Source organism: Platichthys flesus, chromosome 13 (assembly GCF_949316205.1).
Source record: "Platichthys flesus chromosome 13, fPlaFle2.1, whole genome shotgun sequence".
In the NCBI taxonomy this organism is placed as follows: Eukaryota; Metazoa; Chordata; class Actinopteri; order Pleuronectiformes; family Pleuronectidae; genus Platichthys; species Platichthys flesus.
Genome location: NC_084957.1, coordinates 10,388,272 through 10,403,185, shown reverse-complemented (window position 1 = coordinate 10,403,185; position 14,914 = coordinate 10,388,272). Strand labels below are relative to the sequence as shown.

General features: G+C 42.9%; 1 protein-coding gene across 3 annotated transcripts in view; it reads right to left on the bottom strand.

Annotated features, from left to right (window-relative positions):
* Nucleotides 1–14,914, bottom strand: part of erbb4b (erb-b2 receptor tyrosine kinase 4b) — a 276,106-nt gene that overhangs the window by 101,402 nt on the left and 159,790 nt on the right. For all 3 annotated transcript variants that reach the window (XM_062402618.1, XM_062402620.1, XM_062402621.1), the window contains exons 4-5: nt 3,786–3,917; nt 640–705 (exon numbers count right to left, since the gene is read on the bottom strand). In XM_062402618.1, the coding sequence (XP_062258602.1) occupies nt 640–705; nt 3,786–3,917 (198 nt within the window). The remainder of the gene's footprint in view (nt 1–639; nt 706–3,785; nt 3,918–14,914) is intronic.

The following is a 14,914-nucleotide window of genomic DNA, read 5'->3' as shown; positions in this document are numbered from 1 at the left end:
CTTACGTTTAATTTGTAAAACATGGATCCGAAGTCAATGTTACTGTATAGACTAGTTTGATTGGATAAATGTAAGATTGTCATGCTGTTGTATTGTTCTTGTTCTGGATTATAGCTTCTTTTGCATAGTTTTAACAATTTGCAAATAATATTACTAATAATAATTAATAACATGACAATACTTAACCATGGACATGAACTGTAAATAAATAAAAAATCCCTGGTTGTCTTTTGTTACAATAGATCTAAAAATAGTAACATTTAACCACAAACATTGTTTCTCATAAAATTAATATATATATATATAAAAATAATCTAGTATGGATGTTAAACATGACTTTTTATTCATTCATTTATACAACTTATTTTGCAGGCAGCTAACTAAGGTTTGGCAACCTGGACAACACTGGTGGCTACATTCCTTCCTGCATGCCAAATGTCATTTGTAATCTACAGAATGACCGTTACCTGATTAGAAGCTTTGAAACATGTCGATTCCATGACTGTGTCTGTTTTTAATGAAAAATAACTTCAAATTTAACCAGCAAAGAAATAACAATAACTGGACCAGATACCATATCAAGAAAGCCACTGGAAGGCCATGCGGTGTGTCATCAGCTAATCATGGTAATGTACTTACAGGTTTGACACTGGTCCTCCTTGGGTCCCCAGCAACGACCATTACAGGAACGATTGCACTTTTGACCTGCACACAAAGTCAAGGGCGGAGATGATGGCATTTCAAACGGTTACGTCATCATACGTGTACGTGTGTGTGTGTGTGTGTGTGTGTGTGTGTGTGTGTGTGTGTGAGTGTGTGTGTACGTATGTGTGTGTGTGTGTGTGTGTGTGTGTGTGTGCCCTTAAGTTTTTGTATCCTCGCAACATGATTTGAATTGCTTCAAGAGATGTTCCTAAGATACAATTCATTACAAGTGCATCCCCAGGACATTCTAAGTGCTTCATGATTATTATTATGACTTAATAAGCATAATCTTCAAGAAATGTTGGCACTTTCATAGTTGGCATAATTGGTGTGTAGTTAATTATATAATTTCCTGATGGTGCTAGAGTTGATTAACGTCTCTTAAATAAATAACTTCCCGGCCCTTGTATTTACATATATCTAATTATTCAGCATGAACATTGCCCATAGGTCCGATGTGTTTCTCAGGTATTCTGTTATATCTCTCCCGACTGCTATCTGCTGTTGTCGCAATAACAGCTTTAAATAATGCAGCTCACTGATTGTTTTGCAAAAGTGTATTTTTGGTCTCTCTACTCTGGATCAGTGCAGCAGGAAACCAGCGCACATCAGTTTGAGATGAAAGCAGCAAAGAAGCAAAGAGCGGCGTCAAACCCTCAGAGCTTCAGTCGGTGCCTTTCTGATTTTTTTGGAGGACTTAATTGACTGGCTGGTAATTGACTGCGGGGGAAGTGAGCCCGGGTAAGTGCGGGACAAGTGTTGTCCTCTGTCCATCAGCCTCTACAGATGAGAGCTATTAGCATGGAGACCAACTCTATTCCCCTGCACGAGCCTCCCCATCCTCTGCCCTGCTCTCGTTCCTCGTCTGCGGCCCTCTCCACCACCCCACATTTCATCTCTTTCATTCTCAACCCGCCACTCGCCTATTCATCACTCCTCTGCGGTTCTCTTTCACTTAACGTTTGCCCTTGTCTCTTTTTGTCTCTTTCCAGTCGGTCCCCTTTGTTTTTTCCGTTTCTCGAGTCGACTCCCCTCGAACTGTAGCGTTTGAGGAAGAGAGGGGTCGACAGCCCTGACTTTATGAAAAGCAGCACAAACAGGAGAGCGATACAAATGTCAGCGAGCCATAAGTGGTTGTCTGACACTGCCGAGTGCATAGAACCGCTGCTACACTTACAGTTACATCTCTGTTCACCTCTGTGCTCGGTGCCCAGTGAAGTCGAGCCTAAGAGTTTTCATTTAGTGTCCAAGGTCTTCACTATCTCCGCTTATAAATTCTCAGAGACCTAGAATAAACCTGTCCTACCCCTCTCCCTGCACCATAATCTTTTACAGCTTTCTTAAAAACAGCCCCTGAAGGTTAAAAGTATGCCGTCTTACCAGGGCTGGTGTGGGCAGGAGAGGGACGATGGTGGAAAGGGGGTTCCGACTATGGCTGCATGTATACTACTATGTTTTAGTTGCAAACCAATCTCTGTCCACATGAGCGATTTACCTCTGTATCAGTTTTATTCTGTTATTACTGACACACCTGAAAACGCAGACCTCATAGCTGAGGCTATTGCAGACTTGTTTTCAAACCAAAAATGAGAAATGTGGATGTAGCCCAAATCACCAGGGCGTGCAGACCAGTAAACACAATCAAGAGATTAATAAATCTCAAAGTAATAACTCCTGTAAAATAAAGCTTGCGTCTCCCCAAAGAATGAATTTAGGATTATGTTCTCCATCGTGAATCACGGGTTTTGGAGACCCCTGATCTTTCGGAGGAGTAGAGGACTAGCATTTGAGTCAGGGTCGATCTGGGGAGGAGGGAGGTGTGTGTGTGTGCGTGTGTGTGTGGGGGGGGGGGATCGAGCGGCAAATCAGTGCTTCGAGTTGTTAATCTGCACCTGAAGCCTTTGGTGAATTCAGCGCATTTATATCCAAGGACACACACGGAGAAGGTATTTGTGTTTTGTGTCATTATGATAATGTATATGCATGTGTTGACGAATGTGACTAGACAGCTTAAAGACATGCGGGTGAAAAACAACAGATTACCCAACAGCTTGAAGGAACAAGGTCAGAGGAAGTGACTTAATGCATCTTTACCTCACTTACACCCACATCCAGCACCATAACATATATCCACTGATAGATTAAGTATGTTCATTTCACCCAAACAAATCCCTCCAGCCTGCTCTGACATGTCTACCAGCTGGCTTCACAGGGACCTTAATGTGATGTGCACGAGTAGTGACTGTGAATTGTTGCGTGGCAAGGAGAATGACAGAATGGGGTCAAGGGGGCAGGAAGTACCGTAAATTCTACTGCAGAGATCTTGTGTTTTTTTTGTTTACAGCACAACACATAGGCATCTTCATTGGGGTCCTCTTTGTGTATGGCTATTGTTTTTTTGCAGTTTTGGGTCCTCCGGATAATCTCCTGTTAAAAGATCTAATGGGTTTATTCAGAGGGCTGGCAGGGGGACTTCTGGAGAATGTCCACAGCAACTGACTCAGACATTTGCATTCTCACATTGAGCTCCTTGATAAATTCAGGAGATTATCCAAACTCCAGAGTAGCTTTGTAAAAAAGGAACTAATGAGGTCAAACTCTAAATAAATAACATTTTAATCTATGAGTCTATAAATACAACAGTGGGTCTAACAAAAACAAAGATAACTTATCCACAACAAAACAACGAGATGTTGAAGCTCACTTGTTTAGTTTCAACTAATGTGACAACCTCAAGGTCACAGGTTTAATCCTCTGACTGGCAGAATAATTCTGAGTGAACAAAGTGGAGGAGCAGTACCTGCTTCCCTCTCATCACCTTAACTGGACACTGCTGCTTCATCGATTTTTTAATTTCTTTCAAACTGTCCTTGATGAGCCCAAGAATGAGCACTGCTAAATCAGCGCCGCTCCCTTTTAAGTTCCATTTCCTTCAGTGTTGCTGTTCATTGTGTGCCCGATTCATCTTTGGTGGTTGTGTCCAGTTTCCAGGTCTCACTGGGTGCAGCTGTGAGTGAGTGCGGAGCAACAGTATCTTCAGTAACACCTCCCGTCTCCCAGGATGCTGGTTGTTTACTTACATGTGACACTGCTGTTGGTGGGCACCACCACGGGGTGGGTCCCTGGGTTTCTGACAATGTCCTGCCAGTGGATTGTGTCGGCGTGACACAGGAACTTGTTCTGGTCGACGTACACACCGCCAGTAAGGATCTCTGTGGAGAAGAAACAGAGCACACATTCAGTACAGACACACACACAGGGCTTTCTTCGGTACTAACCCGGCCCGGAGGATGCACCAAATTCAGCAATCAAGCTGCCAGGCACCTGATGTGTTTTTAAATTGCCATCTTTCCCCCGCTGTCATTATATAATTAAAAACTGACATGGGCAGACAATGCGCGTTTAAGTCAAAATCACTGACATGCTTATACGGACTAGATTGGATGGGGGACCTTATCCTCTAGGGGGGACAGTTGATCTTGAGAGACACCCGCCCCTGATGTCGGTGGTTGACGCGAGGCCGTCGGGACAAAGCAGAGTCATATTGCTTGTTATTACAACCTCTGATCCGATACCATCCTCGTGTTTTCTCAACTTCCCCTTTCCACACGGTGAGCAGACAGAATCAATTACTCCCCAACGCCACTACAATTCTATCTTTCATCACAGAGGTTGGACAAAAAGTCATGTATCGAGACCGTTATAATATGCATCACCTTGTTGAGCCAACGATTGTCAGACTTTTTTTTTGGGGGGGGGGGGGGAATCAATTACTTTCCCTGCACACGCACGGAAACACACGCACCCAGAGTGCGTTGAATGATTGGTTACAGAGGCTGATTCAGATTGTTGTTGTGTCAGAGTTGAGGGAATGCTTAATGCTGACTTGTATTGGAGTGAGAAGGAGAGAGAAGGAGGAAGATGGAGACAGTAGCAGATTTGCATTATTTACTGGGCGTGTGTTCTCTATCTCCTCAACAAACAGATTACTGACATCGGGCTGAAACCAGTGACACACATGATCATACACGAGGCTCCCTGCCAACACGCTACGGATACAGCCAAATATAAGATAGTCCCACAAATGATAAAATTATACTCCTCGGATAAAAGGTGGTAGTGGTATTGCCTCCATAAACCTGCCCCCCCCACTCCCACATCTCCATCTCCCATATCTTTCGGCGTGTGCGGTGGGAGTCGGGGGGAGAAATTAATCCTGCCTCTCACCGCAGGAGGGATATCGCTTGGCGAGAAGGAGGCCGCGTCTCAAATTCAAATTGTTTACACAAAGGGATGCTGCCGGCAAAGTAGGGCAATGGCCAAGCCGGCAGACAAAGCAAGGCAGTTATTATGACATGCCGGCAGGAAATCTCAACCCTGGTTAAGCAAGATGCATGTACATCTGGCGGGCACTCACCCTCATCCTGCCGGAGTTAATTTGGGCCATGATATATTGAATTCAGTTGTAAAGGCATCCAAGACACATTTGGCCAAATATACAACAACAAGCAGATGCAACGTCCGCATGTAAAACCTATTGGAAGCGGGTCCAATGGGCCTTTTTAAATCAGTTTTGAATGCAACACATTGAAACCCACGGTGACATGATTTGAACATATTTTGATCACAACATGTTGACAGTCAGTAGAATTGCTGCCTCAATCGAACATTTGTAATGAATTCATGAGTCTACAAATCTCACTAAGCAATACAAAAATTCATCGGATAAAACCTTAAATTTTGTAATTGTGCAGTTTGTGTACTCAGACCAGAGGGAACGACAAATGGCCTGCATTTATAGTGTCTTAACGGCCACTCAAAGCACTTTACAGTCGAAGTCCCATTCACACACACACTATATATATAGATTTGCACGTCTCTCACACTCCGAATAAATCCCATTCACACACAATTTAGGGTTCTTGCCCGAGGACAGTGAGCAAAGAGGAACCTGGGATTGAACCGCAGACTCTACCTGCTGTGGTTTTCACTTCTGCATAAGTCGTTTCCAGACACAAATTGCAGAAATGTCCAGAAAGTTGGATCCGGACACGCAATTTGCCGTTCACATAGAACACAGCAGGAGATTCAGGTTAGGGGTGGTGACAAGGTAGATCCTGCAGGGGGCGGGACATGACGAGTTAGCTTCCACTGAGGAAATCACACACTTTTATTTACAGTATGTCGACACTGGTTTTGGCCATAAATACGTAAAGTTCTTGAAATCTTGACGTCTTTCCAGATTTCTGTCACCATCTTGGCATCACAGGGAAAGTTATGGAACATTTCCAGACAACTGAGCCGGACATTATCATTGTGGCATTCAGCCCCATTAGAAAACTTCAGGAACATTTCCGAGTCCATGTCTGAAAGGAGCTTCTACCGGATGTGAGGAAGCAAACAAAAACAGAGAGGGGACATTTTAAAAAGACAGATATGCTGTGTTGACTTTTGTTGTAGACAGATGAACTAAATATGCAATGGCTCTGGAAAAAATTCTAGATTACTGTGCATGGGAGACACAAGGTGATGTCACTAATTCCAGCTTGACACCAGCAGCCTTCACACTCTCAAAACTCATTGCATAAACAGACGGAAAAAATAAATACTGTTCAACACTGAACAGTGTTCAACACTGCCACAATAAGTGACCGTCAAATGGTAAATGGCAAATGGGGTGGTGTGGCCTAGGGGGTAGAGTGGGCTTTCTCCAACAAGAAGGTTGCCGGTTCTATCCCCACTCTTCCCCATCTGCATGCCGAAGTGTGCTTGGCAAGATACTGAACCCCTAAATGGCCCCTCATAAAAGTTGATTGTACTAAAAAAAAAAAAAAAAAAAAGAAGGAACATTGCTTTGGACAAAAGCGTCAGGTAAATGAAATGTAATATAATGTAAATGGTTTTGTATTTATATGTCGCTTTTCTAGTCTTGATGACCACTCAAAGTGCTTTACAGTACAGTTTGACATTCACCCAATGCGTTCATACAGTGCATCTTACAGCAGCACTTTTATTTCTATGAGGGGCTATTCGGGATTCAGCATCTTGCCCAAGGACACGTCAGCATGCGGACGGGGAAGACTGGGATCAAACTGCCTTCCTTCTGGTTGGAGGCATCCGCTCTCCCCCTCAGCCGCAGTCGCCTCAACACCAAGGCTCCACCCTTCTCACACATGATGGGCATGTACAGCACAAAGCAACGCATCGAATTTGCAGCACGACATCACCCAGGCTCAAGACGCTGCTCAAGAGCTTAATTGGCTCCTTGGTGGCACTTTGCCCAGGGTAGTTACAGCAGCTCCAACGGAATCCGTCACCCAGATATTCATTTACAGTCGCACATTACATAATGCCCACAGTAACATTCAAATCTCATGCAGCCCCTGCTTTCATTACCAGTAAGTGCGAGGCTTGCACATCTGGGCCGCGTGCACTTGGTGGCCAGGGGGGAGCTCAATGGTTAAATCCTGTTGTTGATTGTTTAGTGGGTAGAGAAAATGTCTTAATTAGTTTGCTCACGTAGCCGCAGCTCACGTTTCCAAACTGCTCCCCCCCCCCGCCTTCCCGCCTCGTCCCGAGAGCAAACCGGGTGTCTCTGAATGAGCGTATGGCCTCGGAAGGCACAGCAGTCTCCGGCATCAGCCCGCATGACCGCCGGTGGAAAACAATATGAAATTCAGGGAGGCAGAACAAATGTATGCAGGCAATTATTTTGATGGTAAGTGCTTGTTGCGATTTTTTTTATTTTTTTATTTATTGCAGTGTGGGGACGAGTTTGATTAAGACTGGGAGGCAAATAGCAAACCAATGATTAGAAGAAAATCCATATTAATGAGTTTGGGAGAGAATTGGTGTTGTGCGGACTGTTTAATGAAGAAGGATTTAGGACAATAGCAGCAGTATAATAAATGGTTGATGCGCTCCGGTGTTGGAGGACTGCATTATTGAAAATCCCCACTAGGGTTTATTCTTCTGTATGCTGAAGAAGATTCATGTGCTGATGCACTCACATCAATACGTGCGAGAAAACACATTCACTCAATATCTGAACAGAAGTTCCTCTTTAGTCTGCAGGCGGCTGGTGTACAGGCTACAGATAAACATGAAGGAAGTCCTACCAGCCTGACAGGCCAAATAGTCAGCTGGAGCGAAAGTTGGAAAGATAGAACGTCAGAGAGAGATTCAGGACACTCAAAGAGCCAGACAATTACAAAAGATAGACATGTGTTCAATCACGGAGACTGATGCCTCCAGCATTGGGATTGGGGATTTTCACCTTCAGGTCTCCACCGTACTGTCTTATTGACTCCGAGAGCTTCAATTTGGCATCAGATCAGCACCTGATATCAGCTCAGTGGAACAGTGGGGAGAAACTCGGCAGGAAGCCGAGGATGCATTCTGGGTCAGCGAGGCTAAATGCAGGGGCACGGATCCTCCTGAACACACCCCAGCAGCGGTGGAAGAGTGAAGTTGTTGCAATCAATAGACAGACAGGCAGAAATGCAAAAATAAGAATGTAAGTACAAACGTACAGGCGCCCAGAAGAAGCACAGTTTGGGGTTGGCAGTAATGTGGCCCAAATTACAATATGTGCCTTGAGCATGAATTCTATTACCAAGTTGCTTCATCAGTGGGATTATAACCACAAGGTCACAAATTAAAATGTTCAAAAACTGGGAAAATGTTGGTGAAGAAGGTCAGTATTGCTCTGCCTACAATCCGTACAAAGTACTTTTGTGGTAACAACAGGTGAATAATGCGCCACGGGGGCCGGAGCCAATGGTAAGTGGAACTATTGTGTACCACTCCAGTCTTCCTGGAAACCTCAGGAAGCTTCATGAGCAACTTCCCTGCTATTTTGCACTTTGTCTAAAATCCATATTAGCTTAGTAAGAAATACGGTGGATACTATACTAATGGCCCTTGAAATCACTCTCCCCAACTTCACATCCGGCATAAGAAGGAACAAAGAAGGCCCTTGTGAGGGAGTCTTTTTAGGGAAGCAAATATAATGAAAGCTCAAGAGAAATGGTGTGCAGAAGACCGAGTCACTCAAGGCTGCCGGGTGAACAGGGCCATGCCATGGACAATCACTGCGGAGTAAATAAAGAAAAAGATCCGAGTGAATGATCAGACTAACTGAAGAATATAAATGCCATTTGGAGCAAGGATGAATAAATGATCCGGAGCAGTAGACAATAGTAGAAGGAAGGAGATGTGTTTTTATCACCAATAATCACATCTATAGATGAGGACTATACTAAAAGAAAGAATGACAGATGCTTGCAGATATTGAATGATGATTTAATAATTCATTCAAAAGTTCTAATCCACCACTAAATAGACCATCTTTACTACTACAACACAGTAATATTTGTAGGTTTTAAGAGAATGTGATCATTTGCATAATCTCTGCTCATGTTGTCACACAGTGCTGCGTCTATGAGTTTGTCAGACAACTACAGATCCCACAACACTCGGCCTTTACTCTGAATATAGGTGATTTCCCTCCTGTCTATCACCTGCTGGAACTGCACGGTTACACACTTGTGCTCCAGTCCAAACTGTTAATCCCTAGAAATACAAATTGTGTGTCTGTTTCTGTGTTTATTAAAGATTTGCCAAATTTTTTCTATAAATTAACAGATTGTGGCCTTGTTGAAGAGTCAAGTGTATATACACACATTCACCATAAATAAACTTTTTCATTTAAGTCTTGGGTGCATAATGACTAATTTATTATTTTTCTCCCATCCCCATGTATGAGTTTTCTCAATTGTTGATAGTATTTTATAACAGGGTCAACACTCGGACGACTAAAAAGTGAGTACTGCATTTCTCAAAAAGTTGGGTGAACTCAAACAACGACAAAAACAAAAACCCAGACAAACAAACAAACTACAAAAGACTGGGATATTTTGAAACACTACAAGCTGAGCAGTGGATCTCTCATTGGCTAGATTGCAACCCAACAGTGTCTTTCATTAGTCCTTCTTGTTTCCAAAACACTCACATCTTCACTCCAACACATCCAGCTTCTAATGCAGGGTTTCTGCAAAAAATCTGTTGACATCATTTGTGTTTTTTCTCTTTGGATAACTCCCTCTACAGCTACAGAGCAGATTATTTGAAAGTTTTCACACGGCTGCGATGTTTTTCTCATCAAAAAGAATTTAATCGAATATTACAAATTTGAGCAGGCTTTAAATCGTTCTACTAGTGCAGTGTCCGTTCTAAACATGTCTCTTTGGAATTGGCTGTTTTCTTGACCTGTGGTAATTTTGGTTGCAGCTTTCTTTCTGAAGCCTCTGAAAGTGACCTGCAGTTTATTTGATTCGTGGCAAGTCAAGACCGGCTGTGGGATGCTGAAGCAAATAAGGATTATTGGCGAGACACATATCGACAGAGAGAGGTTTATTCATTTGATTTATGATTTGATTCTGATTTTCAAGATAACAACAGGTTTCAGAGCGTCCGTCCAGGTAATGAGGGAGATTTTTGTCTCTCCACAGTCGCCAAAGTGCTGATCATTGTGTGAACTGTTTGGTTTCTTTATAAATTTAAGGTCTTGACTTTTTTTTTTTGTTATGATCTTGCTCCTTAAATCAAATTGAACTGAATACATTTGATTAAAATTAGTTTGTCATTTTTCCATGGACTTTCCGTGTGCACTTTGTAACCTTGTTTAGATAAGGGCTAGACAAATAAATGTATTATCATTATTTCTGGAATTAGAAGATATACAATATACCTTGGTGGTGTCATCAGGTTTGATGATGACATATAGCTTCATGTGGTTTTGTCTTCCCGATGACAAAGCGACAATTCCTGCTCTTTTTAGTTTTCTATTAGATATTGCCTGGATGTCGCATAACCTTTTTTCTCTCCGCGCCACCTGGATAAAAATAAAACATTACTTATTATGTTCCAAGGCTCAGGGAGAGAGACTGGCAACATAATTAAATTCTCTAGGACATACCCTTGGTCAACAGACAAGAAACCTTCAAGGCTAATGTGGGTGATGTCACCAAATAAAACCATTTCTCTTTCTGAGCAACACAGAGCAACCATTGTGCACTTTCAGATCTGAGGGCTTTGACGACTGCAATTTGTATGCAACTGTGTCCATATAACTAATACACTTAATATATAAGAACAAGTGCATTTCAGTGTCATTTGAACCTAAGGACTGCTTAATAATTAAAAGTTCTATAGTGTGAAATGTATCTCAGCATGCATCACAAACTTCATCAGCTCTAACCTCATCTGCAATATAAGTTCAACGGATGGAGCACCTCCCACAGGAGCAGCATGTAATTTTAACACTGCTAGCACAGTCCCCAAGCCAAATGGTGGTACCCACTCGAATGTAATTGCACTTTTATGTGTTTAACTATTGACCTGAAAAGAGCAACTGCATTAATTCGACTACATAAAGTGCTTCACGAGAGGTCCACAAGAGAGATGGCAGCTCTGGGGTTTGAATGTGTGTGTGTGTGTGTTTGTGTGTATTCGACCATTGGGTTGAAAGAAGATAGTGATGCACTGCAGCTTTGTGGAGACTGACGCACCATGACACCAAGACAACTGGATGGCACCATGTTGATAGCTTGGGCTTAAGTTAGCTTGGAAGAAACAGAGAGATAATATTAAAGACGGATGAGTGTGTAGATACAGATGGGTGACAAATTAGAAAAAAAGCCGTACTTGATGACTGGAGATACAGCAAATGCAGATGCTTCTGGTTCAGCAAAACAATATCAAGATGTCAAGAGGGAAAGATCAGGGGGACTTTAAAAACATGGCTAATTGTTGACATCTGCATTTGCATTGTTTGGACAACACACCAGTAAATTAAGTCAACAATTGATGGTCTTCGGTGCATGTTTGACAACAGCGATGCTCATGTTTTAGTCCAATATGTGATTGGAAACAGAAAAGCAACTCTTACCCCGGTGACTGAATGTAAAACTGTACTGTAAAGAGCTTTGACTGGTCATCAAGACTAGAAAAGTGCTATATAAATAAAAAAACATTTACAATGACCAGTTCAGTGTTTGGAACGGGATCATTTTTGGGGCTTGTGGTATTGGTGCTTGCAGCTTTGTCAAGAAGTGTTCATACCAACAAGTTGGTCCTACAAAAAACATCTGTGCTGTTCTAACCCTTACAGATGCTGGTATGTGTGTGTGGGCCAGAAAGGCTTCAGGGCTTAACTTCTATGATGAGGGGATCCAGTGGCTCTGTTGTGTAGTGGTGATGGTTGTGGTGGTTGGGGGGCATGGTGCTGCCAGGGTTTGGATCCACTCGTCCCTTTAGAGTCAGTCTTTCATATAATGACAAATGGGAGTGATCGCTTCCAGGACGAGTGCCTACATTCAAAGGACATTAGGTGTCACCTTGCGGTTAAATTACAATATAGTGATACAGCTTTCACAGTAACCAGGTTTCAACCCAACTGAAAACCCATGAGGGATTTTGGACTAATCTCTTGTACAGTGTTCTCGAACGCAATCATCAAAATATCAAATAAGGGAAAAGCTTTTTGAGGAGCAGTGTTCATCCGTCCAGCAGAGTTCAGACACCTGGAGAACCAACACCAAAGGCAGAGAAGCACCTAAACAACGAACTAAGACATGTTGTTTTTTTCCCTTTATCTGTCCCCTGCCTGTTTGTACAATATGTGCCTTCTGTGTGTCTGTATACGTGTTTGGAAGGACCATTAAGTGTGCATTTAATTTCAACAAGGTGAATGACATTCAAGGCTGAGTGGCCACAGAAGCAAACAGCCTCAAACACACACACACACATAATGCATTACACTGAATTTAGGCCTGTTCTTTTTCCTGTCTGGCATTAGAGTGTTTGGAGGGAAAAACAAGCTGTGGAGCTTCCGATTAAAGCAGCTCGAACTAAGTGACATTTGGAAAAAAATAAATGGAGCAGTAGAGAAGACATAAATAGTTTAGAACAATGGGTGAGGGCTGTGAATAAAATAGTGACAAACAGAAAAGGGAATGGTATTTTTGAGTTGACAGAGGGGAAAACGACAGCTTGGATTGTTAAAAGAAAGTTATATAAAGAAACTAGACAATACATATGGAAATAGATATTGATCAAACTGAACAAGCTGCAACATGAGAATTTGTTAAATGAACTAAGTTTTGCATCGAAACTCACTTGTAACGCTTGATACAGCAAATAAGCACCGTTTATTTTAGCATCTGTTCAGGATAACAACTAATCTGATTGAAACCGTCAATAGAAAACCATTTTATGTCAAAAGTCAACAGCTACAATTGACATTATTTGACCATGTGTGGAAATAAAAAGTCTGTTTTTTATCCTGCGTCTCTCGGAAGGAGAAACGTTGCTCAGCTGTTCTCTGGGGTTTTGCAGAAAGGCACGAGGGCGTCGGCCACAGCCTCCATCCCCCAAACATATGCCTATCCTCCGCCAAGGTAATTGCATTCACAGGCTGGTGATTAAATTTGGCCCATCCCTCACGCAATTGTTTCCTATGAGTCTTTATGAAAAATGGCTGAGATTTAAGGATTATGGAATTACACTCGAGCACGGCGAAGCATCTGCTTAAAGACGAGGAGAGAAAATCATGACACAATGGTTATGTGTGCGTGGGGGGGGCACATTTGCTTTTTTCCCAAGTTAGAACTGTGATAAACCCCTGGTAATCTGAGATTTATGGAACGGGCGGAGGAGGAGGAAACCGTATTATAATACCTTGAGATAGGATGAATCTAAGAAGAGAAGGAAAAACAAAACAAAACAAAGAGAAACAAGTAAATGAGCAACAGAAAAAAAGTTAAGAGAGAAAAGATTATGAAGGAGACAAACGAGTGAGTGATTAAAACAGAGTCAAAGGACCTTCAATCCCTGCTGCTGAGGGCCACTTAGCTTATCAAGGCTGATGTGTGATCAGCCTGCCAGCCGAATTAAAATGAGCCACACTCTCTGGAATGGGCTGAACAAAACAGGGTCTGAGAGAGAGGCGGAGAGAAGGAGGAGGGAGCGATGGAGAGACTGAGAGGAGAGAGCGTATCTCACCAGGAGCATACCAAGTGTGTTGGTTTTCACACAGAGGAAGCTGGCTCCAGTCGACGCATGCTTTGCTAAGGCAACAACACGTCATGGAGGCCTTGTTTTTCCAGGCCTACTGGGAGACATCCACTAACACACCACAGACCACGGCTCCCACTTTGTTCACACGGGACTCTGCACTCGTGTGCGTTGTGCATCAGCCGAGGTGGTCGAGTCCACCCAGAGGACTGGGAAGCAGATTTGAATAGCTCAGCCAGAACGAGCAGGCGGACTACTTCCTCTCACACAGGAAGCTCTACCTCCACAGCGAACGGCCGCTGTCGGCTCTTGACTTTTTCAATTTCACCTGATCGCTTCTGGTCAAGTGATCTCCCAGACCTCTGCCAAAGCTGCAGGATTTGTTAATTAGAGAGAATATCATCATGACTCGGCTCCTAGTTGCATAATCATTTTAGAGATTGGAGGTTCTGTGATATTAACCACTGATGCAACACCTGGGAGATGCAAGGAGAGACGCAGAGGGGGCAGCATCCACCTTTCTAATGAAGCTGAAGTACTTGTGTTGAATAAAGGGCTAGACAAAGCCTACCAGCTGGAGCAGCAATTGTCGTCACATGTCCAACTTTAAATTGTGGATAAAGATAAATGATGCGTACCCACTTCCTCTCACTATCCACAAATATCCCTTGTAAAAATTCTACCATCTCCTGCATTTTGGGCCGGACTCTGCACAGGAATGATTGTGGAATGGAGCCGTGGTAATGAGGCTCCAGTAAATACATGCGATCGACCGTTCTGTCTCAGCTGTCAAGCATGACATTTCATCCTGTTTTCATAGCATTAAGCAACTTATTAAAACTTACCACAAAAAAACGTTATTTGACTTGTACTTTGACTTTATATTTTGGCCCAAGTCTCATGTGTTAACATGGAGAAACGTTTGGTTTAGGACCTTTACTAAGACACTTTGGTTTGGCTTTTAATAAGCAGTCCTGTCGTCTATCTTTATGTAGAGACTTTGGTTAAACCTTTTTCTCCACTTGCTGATAATTTTAGTCAACAAATACTCCATAATGAGCTGGTCTAGCAGCGTTGGAAACCCCCCCCCTCCCTCCACACAATTTCCCTACAGCAAAGCTGGGGAAGCGGC